Source organism: Trachurus trachurus (assembly GCF_905171665.1).
Source record: "Trachurus trachurus genome assembly, chromosome: 9".
NCBI classification, from domain to species: Eukaryota; Metazoa; Chordata; class Actinopteri; order Carangiformes; family Carangidae; genus Trachurus; species Trachurus trachurus.
The window spans coordinates 23095803-23117056 of record NC_139895.1 but is presented as its reverse complement, the minus strand read 5'-3'; the positions used below and the strand labels follow the sequence as shown (position 1 = coordinate 23117056).

Genomic DNA, 21254 nt, shown 5'->3' with positions numbered 1-21254 from the left:
TCCACCACCCCACCCCGGCCCACCCCATGACACACACTCTCCATCTCCCCTCCTCCCACTCCTTGGACTCTAAGTGGTCTTTAAACTGCCCCCTCCCCACACACACTCCACCTCCTAAAGGCTGTGCATTGCCTAACAAGTGAAAATAATCTGCCTCTGCTATGCATGTATATTTGAGTGTGTGTGTGTGTGTTTGAAAGAGAAAGAGAGAGAGAGAGATGATGGCGGGTGAGGTGAAGTGGAGCTAGGAGGCGGGACCGACAGCAGAGCCATTCATGTGTGTCTATTGGTACTCCTGAGTGTTTAGCCTGTACAGCATCAACAGAGACGGTGAAAGCGGAAAGACGAAGACGAGGAAGAGGAAGAGGGAGAGGGAGAGGGAGAGGCTGGTTGATTAAATAATAACTAGTCAGTCATGAGAAGCGGTGCGTTATTTGGCTTGGACGTTGAGTCAAGCTGTTCGGAGGAGAAGCAGAGGTGAACCTTGGGAGGGGGAAAGGACACACGGGGCATCTGAGACACAACACACACACGCTTGGCTGTTGTTGCCATGGGGGGCTCGCTCAGCCAGAGCAGGAAGAGCTCCATCAGCTCTCCAAGGAAGAAGAGCAGCATGTAAGATGATACCCTTCATTGTTTGTCTGCGTGTGTCGGTGTGACTGGACACCCAAATAGTTGACCAAGTTGATCAATCTTGATCAATTTCGCCCTTGAGATTGTTTTTGTGTGTGTGTGTGTGTGTGTCTGAACTGGGTGCTTCTGTATCGGAGTGTGGGAGAAGGGAAGTTGAAGGGCAACGCTGGGACCTTGATGTTTCCCTAAAAAGCCACGGGAGCTTCCCAGCTGGACTTGAGAGCATATCAGTCCATCACGCAGCTCATCATCACACAGCCACTGTTGCTATGCTAGTTTGAATACTCTTTTACGTATTCAAATGAGCACACAGCCACTGCTGCTGTACTAGTCTGTCTGTTTTGTTTTTTCTCACCTATTCAAATCGACAGAGAGCTGGAGGAGTCACAGGGCAAGGCAGGAGTGGTACAGCTGATACCATTAGCAGAGAGGCTAATGCAATGAGCATGAGTTGAAGAGATCATGCCCCTGAAATTAAGACAGCGTCCCAACCGTCCTTTCAGTTTTGACGTTATTATAGTAGTAGGTTTTAGAATATAATAAAAGAAGAGATAATGCTTCTGCCAGCAATTAATTATGCAACTGTGACCCTCATTCTAAAATGGTGTTTTAATCATCATACAAGCTGCACGGTTTATATCTGTTAAAATGTCACCATGGATTTCTGTTCTTTTCATGCAGTATGCTTGATGTCCTTAGTGTGTATGTGTAATGTATGAACTGCAGCTATCTGAAGGCTTCCTGTTTTAAAAATGTAGGGAAAGGACACGGAGATGTGGTTGCACTCTGGCATTGGTCAGAGCTTGAAAGCATTTAACCACAACACTCCCTCTTCTTTTCTTTTTTTTTCTCCCTCTAATCCTTTCTAACAGAGTAAGTCCTTTCACTTTGTCCTCCCAGTGATGCTTTTTATCTCCATTTACAAGCCTCTCTAAGCCCCTTGTCGTGGATCACAAGCGTCATATTACAGTGTTCACTCAGTGATGTGATGTAAGTCAAGGAGAGCAGTGGTGAGATGCCCCACTGTATAGAAGACGATGTTGTTTTGGAAATGGAAGAGAGATTCATACTCATTTGATAAGGTCATTTTAACAAAAATCTCTCATCACCACACAAGCGTACTGTAGTCTTCTGCATACGTCTGTGTTTGTGTTAGGGCAGGTGGGGGTTGGGGTCGTCCCTGTGGGAAAACTGGGAAGCCAACCAGTGCCGTGGGATCGCAGCTTTCAGCTTTTGTTCTAATTTTAGTCTGCTTCATCATCCTTTTTATGTCTTAACTGGAGCAGTCTTGGATGCAGTTTGGACTTCCTGTTCTCCAAAAAAACCCCTGAACATCAAAACTGTTCCCCACTTGGGAAAATAGCCGAGCTGTATTTGGAGCTCATTTCTTGCTGCAGTGATATGAAATCAGGCCAATGTCGGCTGAAAAATGTATGTTATCTTTAAAGAGACAAATGTCACGAATATGAAAACAGGCGCAGAATTTGAGCTTGTTCATCTACATTATGCATAAGCCTTCACGGATGAGCCTCGGCAACATAAAAGTGAAACTCACTGCTGAATAATGTTGAAGTTAATGGCTGAAAATCTTCACTTGCGTAATGTTGTTGTGGACTGTGTAGCCTACACATCGCTGTTTAAATCACAGTCCAAAACAAAATAGTAATTGAATGAAAAGCATTTTGAACAGAAATGTCATTTTCTCCAACTGAATTTAAAAATGCAAAGAATAGTCTTTTTTTGTCATGGTACAAAAAAAACTACAACTAGCCTACTACGACTAGTGATAAATAATGAATAAAAATGAAAAATAAATAATCAAGAATAGGGGCACAAACATATTGCACTGTTAATGAATAGAATAATGAATGAAAGAAACGCTCCCTTATTGCACTTAAAGAAAATTAATAGTGATAATGTCCAAACAATTAAGTATCTGTGAATGGAAACATCATAAAGTAGAACAGTAGGGGGTGTGTCGTCTCCCTGCTACGGTGCATGTGTGCACAATGCACATGCACTATTGTCTGGGAATTGTGTGCTCTTGTGTCCCTGTTGTAGTAGCTAACAATAGCTCGGTCGGTGTCTCTCTACATGACTTCTCACTGGAAAACTCCTCCTCTCTTTCTCCTTTACTGTCTCACTCCGTCTCTTTTGTTTTAACTGTCAGTCAAGTTTTTCTCGTGTACTGAGGGATGGCGAATGCCTCGGCTCCATTCAGTCCAACTCAGCTTGCTCTGATAGGCTGATCTCAGACATTTCAGGGATGTGAATGTGGCTGTGGTTCCCAAAAGCCCATCAAAGACGTTGTAGCAGCTGTCTCTCTCTCTCTCTCTCTCTCTCTCTCTCTCTCTCTCTCTCTCTCTCTCTCTCTCTCTCTCTCTCTCTCTCTGTCTATGCAAAGCTGCATTTTAATATCAGAATCAGCGAAAGGTGGTAAATATCATCTGCTGTGCTACCTTCCTGCCTGCCTGCCTGTCTGTGTGTGTGTGTTGTCTATATGCATGTCTCCGTTGTTTAGCACACTCGTCGTGACCCCTTCCCAAATGGTTGCCATGGTGAAGCCAGAGATCCTGTCAACCCTGTTTAAACTCTCAAAGCGAATGTCAGGTCTCCCGTGTGTTATCTTGCTTTCTCCTTCACATCTGTTCTTTCTTTGAGCTTTTATCTTGATGAAGAAAAAATTAGGCACTGAGCAAGTATTTCTTTGAGAGGGGTCATTGTATCTGAACGGATGGCTGAATCTGATGCTGCTGTTTTTTTGTTTTTTTGTTTTATTCATGAGCAATCTGGGCAATAGTCCAATATTGACCACTAGATGGAGCCATAATACAAGGCAACAAACGTAACCCAGCAATGTTATTGTGTTCATATCAGATTCACGAGAGTCTATCAGAGAGACAGGAAGAGGCAGTGATTCAGTTATAGACTGAAACTTTCAAAAACTGAAATTTAAAAAGTTATTCTACACAGGAGAAAATGAATACCCATGGGTTTAATCTCAGTCAGATTGAGTCAATGCTCACATGATATGAGTATTGCACTCATCTTTTAAAGAGACTTTTTTGACAAAAATCTATAACAATTTGTGAAACAGTACAACACAACACATCAGAGCTCCACTGACGCTGACTAAAAGATATAGTTTGATGATGAAAAGGCATCACTTGGTACATGCATTCATGTGCAGCCACTACTTGAAACGAGACTCGAGAGTCAAATCTAAAATTAAAAGAACAAAAAGCTGTAATTACTCTGCAAATTTGAAAATGTTGGACAAACAACACACTCACAACTCCGTTATTTTGAGATGTGGATATATAAAAAAAAAATGTGGATGGCACTGGATGAAAGGTCATGATGAGATTACATTGAAAATCAAAGCAGCTCCTTTCCCTCGGTGATTTGAATGTGCATGCAAAATATATCCAAGTTTTTGTCTGTGTGTTAGTAGAAGAAGTTGTTTTCAAGATAAGTGAAATCATTTTATCACAAAGATGCAAATGACCACCAAAAACATTCATGTTCATCATCAAGGGACAGGGAATTAGAATAATTTCTTAAAGATACCTTGTTATGGACCATAGTGTCGGTTAGGGAGAGATGGCGTCTCATTGGTGGGGCTAAATGAAGGATCAAGGCTGGTTGACCTTCTGCTGTAATGCAGGGGGATTGAGAGCGGAGATAAACGGTCTGTGGTAGTTGAGAAGCTTCTCCGATTCCCTCTCTGTATCTGCACGACACTCACCCTCACACACACACACACTCACATAGTTATCTCATGCTGTATCGCATCACTTCTGTTGTGGCTCACAGACATGTTTATCATCGCCGATTTATTCTTAGCTCATAACCACACATGCCGCCATCAGTCAAAAAGTAATTGGTGATTACGGTTGTGCATTCTTGGTGGATTAACTGACAGCAAACATAATTGCTGTAGTTTAATAGGCCTGTGTGTGGTGGAGTGTGTCTCTTTATCTGCCTTTCTAGTCTGTGTGCTAAGGTGCCAGCTGTAGATCACATAGGGTGTGTATATGTATATGTGTGGGCTTTGCCACTGTTAACGCTGTGCGCTATTTGTGGTTTCGAAGTATTACATAAGATCTGATTCTTTTCCCTCTTTCTGTTTTTCCTCCTCTGCCTGTGGTTCATGACTCTGCTGTATAGAAGCAACCAGGGACAGATTGTCTGTCTTCTAGTGTGTTGTCTCCCTCTGTGTAAATACATGTGTTTTTTGTTTTGTTTTGTCTTTTTTTTTTTTTTTTTTTTTTTTACAAGTTTACAGCTTCAAGGTGTCACAGGGTAAAACTGTTTGTGCAAGGCAGGATGTGCATTAAGTCTGAACGTGCTGCTCGAGGGGCTCTGTTAGTTTCGGGCAGGTCTAGTCCTCTGCAAGACAGACAGGTTTGTCCTCTCAGCTGTTCCAACTGACAGATAAGGAGGGAAAGGAGGCCATGTCAGGAATGTTAAAGACACACAAACAAATGTGAAAGACTCTGGTCCTGCCCCAAAACTCACTTTCTGCCCCTTTGATTTCCAAATTACCACCATCCTCATTGTCTCGCTGTCTGTTTCTCCCCCTCATTTTAATTGATGCAGTTTTCCATCTGTCCTTCTTGCCTTTTAATTTGCTCCATTTTTCCATCCAGCCATCACAGGGCCCCTTTCTCTGTGTTCACTAGTGTGTGACATTATTTGCGCATGTGTATGTGCTTTTTTTTTCTCTCTTAATTATCTGGACTTGTCTCTGTGTACCAGCTCAGTGGGAGCTGTTTTAGAGCCCTCTGCCTTTCCTTGCAAGTGTCTCATGTGAGCAGTAAACAGCAGGAAAGGTGCTTCAAAGTGCATATAAAAAGAAAAGCATCTCTGCTCCTTCCTTTTTCTATCCCTGCTCACCTTTATCGCTGTGGCTGAACCATCCTCCCGTTATTAGATTAGTCATGGTCCATGTTTTTCAAAGAACACATCTCATCTGGCCTAGATACTCTGTGTGTGTGTGTGTGTGTGTGTGTGTGTGTGTGTGTGTGTGTGTGTGTGTGTGTGTGTGTGTGTGTGTGTGTTTGTGTGTGTGTGTGTGTGTGTGTGTGTGTGTGTGTGTGTGTGTGTGTGTGTGTGTGTGTGTGTGTGTGTGTGTGTGTGTGTGTGTGTGTGTGTGTGTGTGTGTGTGTGTGTGTGTGTGTGTGTGTGTGTGAGAGAGACAGAGAGGGAGATGTATAAATGTGAAAGCCTGGACTTAAAGTTACATAAGCCATCAACGAACAGCCTCAGAGGCGCACATGTGAGTGGGTGTGTGAGCAGTGATGAGAGCTTTCATCCAAATGACTTTTAGTGTCGGTCCAGTTGGTATTTCCATCATTATTGTCCAATCTAGGTTTGCTTTATTGATTAGTTAGCTTTGTGTCCTGGATGTTTTCACCAAATGACAACAGACCCTCTGTATGTTTGGTCACACATCATGGATGAACAACTGAATTCCCATACACATATTATATGCGTATAAAGGCTGCATTGTTGCGCCTCGCTGAAAATATCAGCAGTTTAATCGCTCTTGTCTCCTCATGTTTATTAAGGGATAAAAGAGAACACGTGCTCTGTTTCAGGGAAGTGTCATGTCATAATCACAGTTCTCCACTGTCTCTGCCGTGGAGCAGCCGTGCCAAGTAAACAAACCATTAACAATCAAATTACTTTCAGATTACCCTTCAAACTCAGTGGGCTGTCCAGTCATGTCTGCACCAGCCTTTAGACTGTATGGCACCAGGGCAGTCGCTGAATTTAAGAGAAAATTCCTTCAGTTTGGTTCAATAAAAAAAAAGTCTGTCAAATGTCTGCAAGTGCTGATGCTAGTTAACAGTTTTATTAAATATGGGAAGATGCAGTTTTATTTTGATGATTTATTGGACATGTAGGGTCAGGGCCGTTGTATAGGGGAGAAAGGTGATAGGGCCCCCCAAAAAAAACCTGACTAATACTCATAGTAATGCTGCATTAGCATCAAAACAAAATGATAATACATTTGTAGTCGAACAAAAAAAGTGGAAAAGTCAGGGGCCCACTTTAGTATTCTTTCAGGGGCCCCAGAATTCCTAGCAACGGCCCTGTGTAGGGTATTGCAGTGGTTTTAGTTCATGACCATCATCTAAGATTATTCAAAAATGTTCTGAATGCTCCATCGTTTCTTTGCTCTCTCTTCTTTAGGGTCACAGACATCTGGTAGTCTCACTCTCCTTTGCATCTGAAAGCAACCGTCGCCTCTCCTCTCGCTGTTAGACCTTCAAAGAGTCAGGAAGGGGAAAGGCGAACCCCCCCTAGCAAGCTAGGAAGTTAGCAAACACAGGAGAGCAGGGGCGAGCCGACGTCTGCTAACCAGCTGATTGTCCGTCCAGACAGAGCGCAGCGAGGGGAGAGGGAGAGAGAGGGAGAGGGAGGAGAGCAGAGAGGAGTGACTACTGATGCTCCAGTAATCTGCACTGTGTGAGTCAGTGCTGTGGTGAGCAGAGCAGCAGCAGCGTGAGACACGTTTCACTCTCACAAACGTCAACAACACAGAAGAGCAGCATGGGAAATCTGAGCAGCTAGGCAGGAGGAGGAAGTGAGACAGCCATATAGCAAGAAAGCAGCGAGGGGAAGAGACAGATCGACAGCTTCTCCTTTTTTTGTTGTTGATGACAGCCCCCTTTTTTTTGTTGGAAGACTTTGGAAGCTCGCTGACCTGCCATTTTGATTGACAGATCAGTCTGAACTGATCCAGTGGAAGACAAAGTTGACTATTAAAGATTGGAGGTGGCATTACATCAGGCTTAGGACTTGACGTGGTGCAGGGATGTCCTGGTTGTCTCCGGTCCAGTGGGCGAAATGGACATGGTCAGCAGTGACTGGGAGTGCAGGAGATGATGAGCAGCCCAGAGCGGAGGAGGATGGAAAGGACAAGTAAGAGGGTTTGGCCCCAGATGTTGATGTGTGTGAGAGAGTGTAGTCAGAGAGATCCTCCGTGTTTACAGCAGGATCAGTCTAAAAGATATGAAATCAAAAAGGACAGATTTTTTTATAGTGTTTGGACTCTAAGAGACTGATTGTGTATGTGTGTGGGTGTTTGTGTGATGACGACAGATTCCCCTGAGTCATACTGACAGGTGGCGGATATATACACACACACACACACACACACACACACACACACACACACACAGACAAACTGATTGATACTGTGGTATAGGCTTAGATTCTTTCCTACGCTGTGGATCCGAGTGACGGGGTCCGACTCCTGTCATCGGCTAAAAACATATTTTTAGCTACTGCCTTGTCCGTCTCTGTTTTGTTTATACAGTAGTACCATCGTGTCTTTATGAGAGACCAAATACTCAGGATCTGACTGTCTGGACCTGTTTTAATGTGTGTGTGTGTGTGTGTGTGTGTGTGAGGGCTGTTAAGCAGTTGGGAAACAGTTGCTGAAAGTTGGGGGAAGGGGGAAAAAAGCCACAGTTTCCAAAGCTTTTGATTTTTTTTTTTCCTGTCCATTTCCAGTTTCTAAGTAACCATGCAAGATCGCAACCATTGGGGCCATCTCTGGGACATGATTCAGTGTGTGTGTGTGTGTGTGTGTGTGTGTGTGGGTGCAGGGTGGATGGGTGGGGGTGGGGGGTATGTACACTGGGATTAGCTCTGGATGGTGGTGTTGTGTGGAGCTGCAGAATGAGTGAATGTGTTTGTGTGAACTGGTATCAGAGACAGAGAGTGGTTGGATATTGGCACTGAGCTTTGTTCCGTCTTGTGCTGTTTTTCATTAGTGTGGACGTTTTGATGTGCTTTCAAGTGGCTGGGAATGGGTGCACACACAGACACACACAAACACACACACACACCTCACTCTGTGTCTCCCTTCCTTTTTGTCTCTCCACAGTTTGGAAATAAATTTAGGCTGGGTGTCTAGGCAGCTGACACAGCAGACCAAAAGACTGTGTGTGTGTGTGTGTGTGTGTGTGTGTGTGTGTGTGTGTGTGTGTGTGTGTGTGTGTGTGTGTGTGTTGTGTGTGTGTTGTGCGGGACACAGTGTGTCCTTATTGAGGTCTAAAGGATGCAGGTGGTCTTGTAGGCCTTCACTTCCTCTCCTCTCCCTTCCTCTGACTTCCTTTAAAATAAAAGCAGCTTGTTTATTTTAAGCCACTTTGAACTCTAGATCTATTGTTTTCATGTCACTTAAAGAAAACAGAAGATTGATACTGGAAAGCCGGTGCTATTATTTGTTAGAGTAAATTTGACACTGCAACATGGACTTTCATTGTTATATGTACATCATTAGGTGGCTGTTTCTAGCATTTATAGGTTGTTATTTATACTCATCAGCACTTTCAATGCCTCTCTGTTCTCAGAGACAGTGGGCTGTTGTTTCAGAAGCGCTCTTCCAACTTTAAACCAGGCAATGTGATTTGTCATAATCACATGCTCCAAATCACTTTATGAGAATAGTCGTTACTGTTTTGTGTGTAATTTTTTCTCAATTTCAGCACATTTTCAATTTCAAGATATCTTCTTAAGGTCTACATACTATGCCCAATGTGCATGCTCAGTTGTGGCCCAGTCACTTTGTCTATTTCAGTCCATCTATGAGTTTTGTTTGTAATATTTAAAAAAAGGTTATTTAGAATAAAGGCGTAAAATAAGTAATTGTCCTTCCTCTCTCTTTCTCCCCTCAGTTCAGACTCGGAGGGAACCTATGAGACTCCAGAGGCAGAGTCTCCGGGTGTTGTGAAGCTACTGAGCCAACTGGACAACTCCAACCACACAGGTGAGACCCAGGGCTCTTATACACTGTATCTACCAAGATACCAAGTGTTCAACTAAGTAGAAGTACTACGGTAAGTTCTTCTTTGGTACATCTGTGGAGTCCCAAAAAGCTAAAGCGAAAACAATAACATAAACATGTGACAGAGGGTTGCTGTTGCACAGGCTGTGCCTCAGTCCAGCAAAGAGACTGTCGAACTAGCTTTCCTAGCACGGTAAAGCTCTTTGAGTGGTTGTTAAGTCTAGAAAATCAGGTTGCTTTATAAATGCAGTCCATACTTTTTATATTGAAAAGCTGTGCTTGAATGTTTTCAACCACAGCAGCATCACTGATGGGTGTGGTTCACCTGCCGGGCGTGTATCAGCATTAGGACTGAACATTAGCAAACTACCCAGTCTAACATTTTGGTGGCATATAGGTGCCAAAATAAATCAGTTTTATTTCATAAAAATCAGTTCTTGAAATCAGTGCCTCCTTGCCTATGGAAACAGCCAAGTCTTCCTCCAAGTAACGAGTATCAATAGGTCAGAAATAATTGTTTCCTGTGTCTGATTTTGGCATTTGTTATTTTAATGCTATTTATTTGCAAGCTTTTGCTATTGCTACGTTACCAGTGTCATAACGACTGTGGTTTAATTACCAGTCCAGAAGAAATGTTGATTTCAGCATCAAATTTCAGCTCACTCTGGTTTTGGCTGGACCATCTCACAGAGGGGTTGACTGAACAACAAGCATCTCTCAGAGGAAGCATTATAACCTCTCGTCTAGTAAATGCAACAATGGTTGTAGCTCTTGGCAAGACTGGTAAACAGTTTTTCGAGTTAATGCTGGCTGTGTAGCAATGGCTGATCTTACAAATAGCTCTTTTAAAGTTAGGGTCAGGCTGTTTGTCTTTCTTTCTGCTCAAACTGTCTCAAAACTTAAATGTAAGGTAAATTATATTTTCAGATTGCAATGTTACTTTGTATAACTCCAATTTCTGAGTAGTGTGACCATGCCTGCTATAGATTTGTGATACTGTGTGCATGAAAGGTTATTAGAAGTGTAAATTAGCTCTTTCCCATTAGACAGACCTGTCTGTGTGAAGCTGCCAAAGAGGTCCACTCACTGGTGTCCAAGCCCCCCGCTCCCCTAACCCATTTTGCCTTCAGCTGTCCTGCTTTACCCACACAGACACGAGCACCACACGTTACCATGGTGACAGATAATCTGGAGAGCATCTTCTGTGCTGAAACTAATGCTGTTATATGAGTTACGTTTGCAAGCTCGGTTTTCTTTAACCATCTACATTTCAGTAATTGATTGACATGTACTGTATATGCGTGTTAGGATATCATTCGTCTGCACAGTATGGATGTCTCCGCTACTTAAATCAGACATGTTTTGACCACCACACATGGGATACTGCTGTGCCAATAAATAACAAGAGATGAATCCATTTTGTATTTAATCCAGTTTTCAGACAATAACAGTGTCCTTTTGTGATAAAACCGTCACATGGTCAGTCCAAATTGTGGTTCAGTTTTGTAAATAAAAGATCGACTGTGAAGAAATTGATAGTTTAGTTCGCTATAATTAGACTCAAAATGTTCAGGGCGCAATTGCTGCCTGTTCATGGGAAGAACCACATACCACAACCTAATTGCATGTACCGTTGAACCAGGATGAAACATTAGACAGCAGTGTGCCTACCAATACTCTGTCTGTTTCTCTCTCACATCCCCCTCTGTCTCTTTTTCCTCTTTTTTGTTGAGTTGTGAAACTGTAGTAAAGCCTGATGTTGTTTTTGTTGCTAGGCCGCATGGTGGTGTATGTACTCCCCATGACTGGGTGTGGCTCCTCTACATCTGCTCCTTGTCTCTGAAGGGTGTGTGTGCAGTGTTTTTGAGAGTCCCTGCATTTTGAGCAGAGAGAGGCTTTGCTGAAGTTACATCAATTGACCGTGTGATGTAGTAAGTCACACGTAAGCCTTAGGTCACTGCTAACAGCGTGTGAACCTGTCACCCACCCAAGGTGAAACCACAATGTCCTCATTCATATTGTGCACGTTGAGAAGAAAAGCACAGGAGAGGGTCTTGTGGGTTTGTTATTGCGTGGAGCTGTGAGAGTTGGTCTGAGTGCATTTTTCTTCAGTAACAGAGCATCCTGTGTTTCAGCAGAAATGTGACTCAACAGAGACTGGGTCTGCTGCTGTGGTCGTCAGCTAGCTGTTAACTTTGAGGACACAGGATGTGAAGTGCCGTGAGAGGAAGCCTGTAGCCATTTTAAGTGTTCTCACAGGAGAAGTAGAGGCCGTCTCCTCAGGGGTAAATCCCTGAATGACAGATAAAATCGTTGTGTAGCCACAGGATTGAGATGTTTTGTTAAATTGTTTAAGGGCACAGAGGAGGGCATAAGGTCTATTTTCTCCAGGACAGCCACTGAGTGGTTCCTCTATCTGTCATACTGCTCCCACAGTGTTGGTTTCAGTGAAAATGCTCTAAAAACCATCTGTGTATGACCTATCAGGCACCGTACAGGAGAGAGATACAGTTAACTAGGGATGGGCATTTCGACTAATTTACTAATCGTGTAACCGAAGCTGGTACTAATCGGGTAATCGAGTACTGTAATAAAAAATAAAATGACGTCATGTCTGACGGACAGAGCGCAGCCGGTGCATAAATGCGCTCTGTCCGTCAGACAGTCCGCATTACTGACACACAGCGTCGTCACACACAATGTCAGGTGGATAATAAGAGTAGAGACTGGAGTTTAAGATGCACATACGAGGCAGATGTGCATCTTTATGCCGGGGAATAAATGCGCTGCATGCGCTCTGAGCGCTGAGTGCAGCGCTGAGTGCAGCGCATTTATGCCGCGGCTGCCACGGAGGAGAAAACTTTTTTTTTCTTTTCTTTTTTAAATCATTAGCGGTGCTTATTTATTAGTCCACACTACACATGTTGGTGCCTTCGGTCCTCTCTGCCTCGCATCGTTTCAGGAAATAACAGGGAAGGTTTCAGAGTGTTTGTAAAGTGAAAGTATATTTTCTACCAGACTTGAGACCTGTCGTCTCCCTCCCGACGGCGTACGTCGCCGAGGGAGGGAGGGAGAATTATTGTAAAAGGTTTGAAAGTCCGAGGCTCGATCCAAAAACGCTTTTACACAGCAGAAAATCACGTTGCTTGATCCGAAACTGTTTAACACTACAAAAAGCCGAACCATGGCATGATAATGTAGTCTGATCCGACACTAGATTGCGCTCTGACGTGCCGTTTTTTTTAATCCTCGGGTACCCGAGTAATAAATTCATAACCGAGTAGCAGATTGCTACTCGAGTACTCGAGTACCCGGGTAACCGTGCACATCCCTACAGTTAACAATCCAGAGGATAGAAAATAACAGGAGAGTATAGGAGAAGTATTTAGCAGCAAAAGCTCTGGGTGTATACTGGGTGTGTAAGTCAGTCACTGTTTGAAAATATGTGCACCATATGAACTTCAAAAGCAAGTAGATGTCAGTGTTGTGGTCACAACTTGTTTCCGATTCCTCCAAGTGCCCCATAAAATCAGTTGATGTGAGTTTATAGGGGGAAAAGACAGGTTTATGGGTTTAAGAACAGAAAAATGTGGTTTATAAACCATCTCTCTTCTTTTTTTTTTACAGCTCCTCCTGATATTACAAACCACTTCCTGGACAAAAACTGTAACCAGGATGTTGGCACGGTCTCATTCCAAGAGGTTGATTCACTGAACAACCTCACCAGCTCCTCGCCAAACAACAGCGGCTTGAGTGTGGATCAGAACCTTAATTTCACCCTAAGCACAAAACCAGGGGAGGGCCTCTCCCCGTCTGCTCCTCTCCGGCCCCCGTCGCTGTCCGTCCTCTCTCCACTGAACAAACCCGATCCCTCGGAGGTGGATGATGAGGCTCCGGTGACGTCAGACTCCAGCCCAGACTCAAACTTGATCCCCAGTCATGACATCTGTGTGGACCCAGATTTGCTCAATGGCAACATAAACTCTGACACCGTGCTGTCAAATACAAAACTCACCTGTGACACCAGCGACACCATAATAACGTGAGTAGAGCATTATCAAACAAACATACACAGAGGCCATTCTTCTCCAGTTACCGATCATAATCATCCTCTTTACAGTCAGTGGCTACATTCACTGAATCACTGTGACTCACAGATTTACTGGCTGGAAAAACGGCTGCTCTCTTTTATGGCTGTAGAAAACAGAAGTGAATGCTTCCTATTGTGCAGAGTGAACCTGAAGGGATCAGACTGTTCTCATTTTAACAAACCGTTGTGACCTGTTCTGGTCTGTCAACTATTGTTTCTCTTCTAAGTCCATTCATTCCTCTCCAGTGTTATTATAGTTTTTAATGTTTTTATTCCTGTTTTTTTTTGTTTTTTTTTAGAATTTGAGTTCACTTTCATTTTAGCTTAGTTGTTTGTGGGGTTTGTTTTGCATTTGGTTGCTGATTTAGGTCAGATTTTAAATATTCAGAGCTGGGTGGAGTATTTTGCTGACAGAAACTACTCTTTAAGTGGCAAAGAGACATTAACGTGTCAAACAGTGACCTCTTGTGGTTTGTTTCTGTTATTGTTCTGCTTAAGGAGTGCCACCCATGTTACTGTACAGTGTGCACTGAGTTTATTTATGTGCATCAAAAGATTTATGTTGGAACAACTCTTTGAATGACTCCAACATCTCTAATTTTAAATATTTGAAGCATCTCTCTATGACTCTCTTGCCAATACGAAAATATCAGAAGACAATTAAATGGCCCAAAATGCTTAATTTTGATTATTTTTTTATTTTCTATTGCAGCTTTAAAAAAAATTTGAGGACGTTTTTGACTTTCATTGATGCTTTATTTTATAGTTCAACAAACAAAACTCTCACCAGTGCTAGTTTTTGTCTTGACTTTCTGTTTACTAAACTATAATAACCCTGCACTCATTTTCTGTTTAACCTAACCCCTGTCCCATCCTCCCTTGTGTCTTTCTTTCCTTTTCCCTCCCAACCTGTCATTCTGACCCCCTCCTTTCTGTGTGGCATCAGGACTGCAGAGCAAGTCCATTTCCTCTGTGTTCTGTTGTAAGTACTGTGTAGCTGTGTGTGCAGACGTGTGTGTTTTTGTAATTTGCTATGACTGAATACAAGTCCAGTGTCATTCCACAGTCTGCTGTGTCACTCACTTGACCTAGATTTCCCTTCGACCTCAAAGTGAAGGTGGGGGGAAAAACTGAGGAATAGATTTAGAAAGTGGAGGAGAGAGTGTTAATAGGAACCTTGTAATTTCCCTCTAATGCCCTGTGCAACTGTTGTTGCTCCTATTTCAAATTGGCAAACACCGTCAGCATTAATCAGCTTTTTCTCCTGCATAATTCAGCACTTTTAGCAGAGCATGGAAGATCAGGCCACACGCATACACAGAGCAAAGCAATGAGGTCTGACCATGAGGCTTTCTATCTGTCCTGCTTTTTCTTTGCAATGTTACACCTGCTCACATGCACCCACATGGAGAGATACGGTCTGTTTTGTCTTAACGTTGGTATTGTGTTTGACCTTCATCCTCAGGAACTCCTGTAAGATGAAGCAGAATCAGCTGATGCAACAGGACTTTGCTGGACAGGTAAGAATGGGAAATGTGTCTACTGCTCACTTTCTAAGCAACAGCTAGCTCATGTGGTCCTGACGAACTACTTTCAGTCAGTGTGGTTGACTTTGCTCACTGTCGTTGAAGGAAGACCATCATGGAGGCCATGCCACAGATGAGGAGAAGCTGGCGAGCAAACCCGACAAGGACCAAAGCAGTGAGTAAAAGGATCAATGAGTATTGATTTTAGTGCTTTGTCCATAATGTCTACATTTCTGAGAGCCACCCAGTTACAACACACATGAATACACTAATGAATGGCTCCGTTGTTAGTCAGCTCGGTGAGGCACTCGTGGACAGAGATCAGATAACTGGATGTTAAATTTTAGACAGCTTGCTTTAGCTTCCCTCAGGGCAAATAATCAGCCATGCTCGATCGATACCGCACAGCGAGAAGGTCATCTTTGGCTTACTGTTACAGACACACTCACACAACATTAATCATTAACTTCGCGTATCATTTTGTGCCGCATTTAAACTTGTGACTTTGCACGTCGTGAGCACAGAGACTGTACAACAACACAAACTGTTTCCTCTGCTGTGTAACGGCTACTGTTTGTTTGTTTTTTTACTACTGAAATGATTTCTCAGAGCATATGCTTTTAAAGACTGTCGGAGCTCTTTTTTATTTGGCTTTTTACACAGTAAAAACACAGAAAGTTATTTACATGCAAGAAAAGCTGCTTCCTTTGTTTTTAGAAATAGTTCTGCACAAATGTCTGGTGTCTGGCGTAGCCATTTGAACTTGTCTTTAGTCATCATAACATAAAATAAAAACAAAAATGATTATATCAACACCAAAGACTTTAGTATTCAGACTCAAGCTTTTTCCTTGAAGTAATGAAATGCAGCTCACCACTGCAGTTACCAAGAGTCAGTCATGAGAACAAATGACGGCATCTCATTCAGGTTGCAGTGAAATCAGACTCTACAACTCAGGAAAACGTTTGTTTTTGTGACATATTTTAACGTTGACCCTCATGTACTGCTGTGTGCCTGTCCTGTTGTTGAACTATATTGAATTACAGACCACAGCATCAACATCACAAATTTCTTCATAACATGAGTTTGTTGCTTTCTTCCAGTCCAAGACTGCCATGTGACATCCAGCCCTGAGGAGTCAGACTGCTGCTCTGTGGTGAGGAAATATTACATTAGCCATTTTAGTAATTTCCCCTACATCGTCTGTGCCAGGCCTATGTACGGTTCATTTAATTATCATCTCAGTCCTACACTATCATTCATACTGTATCTGATTTACTCTACTTCAGCACCTCTGATTATGATTCCTCCCTAAAACCACTAGGTGGGGCCGGTGCACTCATTTATACGTAGGTCAAACTGAACCGTCACCATCAGCATCAAGGAAAAAACAGCTATGACAAGTCCAGACGTGTCCTAGTGTTGCTTGACGCTGTAGTGTTAACAGTGGCCGCTCCACTTCTCTCAGTATGTGTGATTTGAATGGGTGACCTTTACACTGTGAATGAAAGACTGTCCAAGCAGTTGTGTGTTGTGACTCCAGAGTAGACAAAATTATAGACTATATACAAAGCTGCAGTATGATGGTCCATCTGATAGGATGACTGCGGTGTGCTGTAGGACAGCAGGGGGTGCTTTCATGTCCTCAGGTGACAGATGGATTTAGATTATCATACAGGAGATTAGAAGATGAGTGTTATAATCCAGGTAAGGACAAAATGAGAGAGGAGAGAGACGTGGGGGAAGAGAAGAAGGAGGACTGAGATGTTTGAGAACACTCATTAAAAGGCAAGGCGGGCATGAAGCGAAACATGAGGGGGAGAGATGTCTAAGAGAGAAATAACAGACAGGAAATTCTGCACCTCATACTACATAGTATAGTTTGCATTGGTAATATTTAGAATATAAGAGGGAATGTTGTTTGAAATACCTTATAAGACAATTGTAGTAATATATATATATTTTTAAAGTGTAGGTGGGCTAACCCTCCAATAATAATGCTTGATATGTAAAGCAGTTGACTGATTCCACTCTGCCCTCTGCCCTCAGCAGTACGAGGACACGTGCAAACTGAAGAACAAGTCAAGGGGAAGTGAGATGCAGAAAACAGGAAGTCAGGTCCTGGACTCCATCTGCATCAGTGAGGCTGAAAAGCAGGCCGTTCTCACCCTCATTAGAGAGGAGGTACACACTTCTAACTGCTCACACATCCAGCATGAAATATGTCGTACGTGTTTGTCAAGTACATGTGTGTGATAATGTTTTTGTTTGGGTTTTTTTCAAATGTGGGTATATGTTTTCAATGTCTGGTGGTGTACAATTGTGTGCTATATGTGTGACAGACAATAAAGGCATCTATCTATCTATCTATCTATCTATCTATCTATCTATCTATCTATCTATCTATCTATCTATCTATCTATCTATCTATCTATCTATCTATCTATCTATCTATCTATCTATCTATCTATCTATCTATCTAGTTTTATTTGTACACTCACAGTCACCATCTTGCTTTCAGATCATCACTAAAGAGGTGGAAGCCAGTGACTGGAAGAAGAAGTACGAGGACTGCAGACAAGAAGTCACTGAGATGAGGTCAACAAACATGTTTCTGCATAATGTTTCTCAACTCAATAATCATAAAGAAGTGACCATGATTTACTTTGAGTGTGTCAACTTGGTTGGGTAAAATGAGGTTTTGACACGCTCAAACACAACTGAATAATTTCGTCAAGATATTACTAATTAATAACTTGTATTTTTAATAGGAGGCTTTTAGTTTTTGGGCTGTAGTAGAAGTATCAGCGCAGTGATTTAGGTGTTACCTTTAAAAACCAGCCGCCTGTCTTTCAGTTTAAGACCTTTCATGTTTTGTCTTACGTATTGCAGGAAGATCGTTGCAGAGTATGAAAAGACAATTGCTCAGATGATCGGTGAGTAGAAATTTCGGATTATGAAATCTACACTGAAAAGTACATTTATGTTAAACGTTTTGTTAAAACCACGCATTTCACTGTTACAGTGTGATGTGTCAAGATACAAGAAATAATTTATTAAGCACTTCACAGTAATGCCTGCTTCTCCCCTGCCCTCAGAGGATGAGCAGCGCAACAGTGTGAGCTCCCAGAAGGCTTTGCATGCTCTGACGATGGAGAAGGAGGCCGCCCTGGCAGATCTGAACTCTGTGGAGCGTTCGCTATCTGACGTGTTCCGGCGTTACGAGAACATGAAGAGCACCCTGGAGGGCTTTAAGAAAGTAAGGACTCCCAGGACAAGTTGGTGTCTGGATGACTTTTGGTAGGAAGTGTCACTTTCACGTGCTGAGATGATCAGCTGACACTGAGAAAGTTAAGGTCTGAATAAAGCTAGAGCTGGGATCAGTGTTTGTCTAGAAGTGAGTGCTTAAATTGAGCGTTCCTGGCCGTCAGTCAGTGTTCGCTCCCTCAACAAATACCACACAAAAACCCCCTGGATTAAAGCAATGTGTGCCCAAATGTTGACCCTTGTTTGACTTCTGGGGAAGCGGACAGCTGCGGTGAATGTACTGGGCAGCATCCAGCTGAAAATGTGTGTAACTGCAGGAATTCAGAAAGATTAGAAGGAGGAGATCCCACAGTGTTTAGAGAGGGAAGAATTCCCGCTCTTTAACTCAGGTCAAGACAAACATGAGGATACTGTCGGGATGAGCGATGATATATCTGCTCTCTCTATGTTGAATAACACTGTGGCTGATCCCTGTTTCCACAAACAGAATGAAGAGGTGCTGAAGAAGTGTGCTCAGGAGTATCTGGCCAGAGTCAAACAGGAGGAGCAGAGATACCAGACACTTAAAGTCCATGCTGAGGAGAAACTCGACAAGTATGTGGAGACTGAAAGGAAATCTGTTTCAACAGACCAAATTCTTGTATTTTGGGGGTTTGAGATGCGGTTATATATCAAACGTTTACTAATTTTTCTCATTCCTCGTCTCACTCAGGGCCAATGAGGAGATCGCTCAGGTGCGTGCTAAGTCCGGCTCAGAGCACATGGCGCTCACTGCCACCCTGAGGAAGGAGCAGATGAAGAATGAGTCTCTGGAACAAGCTCTGCAGCAGAAGGTCAGAGGCATCCTCGCCTTTCAGTCCATCATAAGACCATTTTAATGTCCTCTTCACAAGGAATTTCCGTGCTGGGATTTAGTATATATGGATGTATTAAATAACTTCTTCATCCTTTGTTGTTTTGTGACAGAATCAAGAGATCGAGGAGCTCACAAAGATCTGTGATGAGCTGATTGCCAAAATGGGAAGAATAGACTGAGAGACGATTCCTGTGGATCAGCTGCTGCCGTCCCTCTGGTCCTGCCTACAGTGACGCCCTGTGCATGCCCCCAGCCAAAAAGCAGCTCCTGTTCCCTGTGCTAAGCCCTGAGTCTCAGAGACTGCTATGTACAAATTTATAAAGTAACTTCCTGTCCACTACTGTTGCACTACTTGTGATCAGAATCAAGAAGGTTCTGTAAATTATAGTTATTGTGGGGACTTTGTTATATGTGGTCACTGTGTTTTGCATTAGTTGCACATTATGAGGTCATCCGGACCCCTTGTGCTTTCATCCACCAGCGAACAACAACCCGCTTGTGACTCAACTTAAATTCCCAGCAGCTTAACGGCTAAATTCCTAGCATAATGCCCCTGCAGGATGACATCAGATTTAATGCGAGCTGGGGTTGTTTTGGAGTTTTGCATGGGCGTTTGACGAGGATTGTTTAAAAAGCAACAATAGAATAAAATGTATTTTTTATAATGTAAGCAAAGAGTTTACCCTGAGAGAGAGAGAGAGAGAGAGAGAGAGAGAGAGAGAGAGAGAGGATATTTTGTGGGGGCAGAATGAGGTCAGGGTTAAAGTCAAGCTGCACAAGAGCTGAAGAAAAGGATTTAGGAGTGGTTGAGGAAGTACATCAGTCAGGCTTCAAGGGCCTCGGTTTGTTCAGGAGTGACACGGAAACAAGAAGGAATCTGAACCACATTTCAGTGAAACTAAAGCTGCAGCTTCTTTACCTGAGTTTCACTACAACACAGATGTTAAAGGTTCTGCAGAATATTTATCATGCACAGAGAAGTGTAATCACCTGACATTCATGAACTTCCCTGTGACTCTATAAACTTTGTGGCATTGTCTTTTCTGATCCAGAGACAATAAGTAAAAATCAACTCCACAACTGGTCACAATCTGTCACGGGGGAAGACATAATGGCACTATATTTTGTTGAAGATATTAATATGCAGTATGACACCATTGTTTTTAAACCATCACTGTCAAGAGCATATGCTAATCATATTTACCTCTTACCACAAATTAAAGAAAAGAGACTGAACAGCTTCAGAAGATATGTTATGAGGGTTATTCAACACATCAGTCTGCTTTTTTGCATGTTTATTTGCGTTTCTCAGGATTCAGATTGTTTTCTTAACACGCCAGTAAAACCAGTTGTGTTGGGCACAGTGCTTTAGTAATGGAGGTTGTCACATAACTGGGTATTGAAATATTTCTGAACCAATGCCAATGATGAAAACGACAACAAGAAAACAGCTTTTTCAATTCTTGCCTTTTTCTACAGAAAGCTTACTTAAGGTTTAACAGAAACTATTTACCTTGATAAAATACAATGTAGAAGTTTCAACTCTTGTGATTTTAATCAGGCAATATTTGGTTAAAGAAAATAAAACTACAAATGGGTGAGTATTTCTATTTTATTGATACTTTGAGTTGGTCACTATTGAAAAAAAGTTTTAAAACCTGATATCCAGCTTCCAAACCACCATGAAAATCCACTTATGACACAAACCCACTGATGTGCCACAGTTTATATCTGTGCCATTCTAATGTCACATCATCTCCTTGTTTTTAATATTTTTAATATTGTTTTGACACTTTAGCCCCTTTCTTAAGGTTTTTGTTTGCATTTGTAAATTAGAAATGGTGATCTCACACGTGTTGACATTGCAGACTAACAGTGAGTGTGTGAGTGTGTGTACATTTGCCTAAATAAACATAAATATAATTTGTTTTACTACAAGTTATGTGTGTTTCTTTTGTTTGTTCAGTGTGTGTGTGTGTGTGTGTGTGTGTGTGTGTGTGTTTGTTGTGTTTGTCTGCATGTGTGACATGGTCTCAGCTGTAGCCTCAGTCCCAGTAATGATGCACTAGTGTTTAC

General features: G+C 42.5%; 1 protein-coding gene across 3 annotated transcripts; it reads left to right on the top strand.

Moving 5' to 3' along the window:
• The first annotated feature begins 193 nt into the window (after positions 1 to 193).
• LOC310991748 (transforming acidic coiled-coil-containing protein 1-like) lies at positions 194 to 21042 on the top strand. Of its 3 annotated transcripts, none has more exons than XM_083979652.1 (13): positions 194 to 615; positions 9330 to 9421; positions 13067 to 13481; positions 14995 to 15049; positions 15161 to 15230; positions 16159 to 16211; positions 17105 to 17239; positions 17577 to 17653; positions 17948 to 17991; positions 18154 to 18314; positions 18810 to 18916; positions 19035 to 19155; positions 19289 to 21042. In XM_083979652.1, exons 1-13 carry the CDS (start codon positions 551 to 553, stop codon positions 19355 to 19357), a joined length of 1464 nt encoding a protein of 487 aa, XP_083835778.1. In that variant the 5' UTR covers positions 194 to 550; the 3' UTR covers positions 19358 to 21042. The 3 variants fall into 3 exon arrangements, with proteins under 3 accessions (XP_083835778.1, XP_083835777.1, XP_083835776.1); XM_083979651.1 differs by lacking the exon at positions 194 to 615 and adding an exon at positions 7141 to 7566 and having other exon boundaries at positions 17108 to 17239; XM_083979650.1 differs by lacking the exon at positions 194 to 615 and adding an exon at positions 7141 to 7566.
• Positions 21043 to 21254: the final 212 nt, after the last annotated feature.

Bases quoted from the DNA above. Each gene is read 5' to 3' on its own strand.
- LOC310991748 (XM_083979650.1), top strand. From the start codon at position 7,460: ATGTCCTGGTTGTCTCCGGTCCAGTGGGCGAAATGGACATGGTCAGCA. The intron at 17,654-17,947 runs GTCAACAAACAT...TACGTATTGCAG, and splicing joins CAAGAAGTCACTGAGATGAG to GAAGATCGTTGCAGAGTATG. The intron at 17,992-18,153 runs GTGAGTAGAAAT...CCCTGCCCTCAG, and splicing joins GACAATTGCTCAGATGATCG to AGGATGAGCAGCGCAACAGT.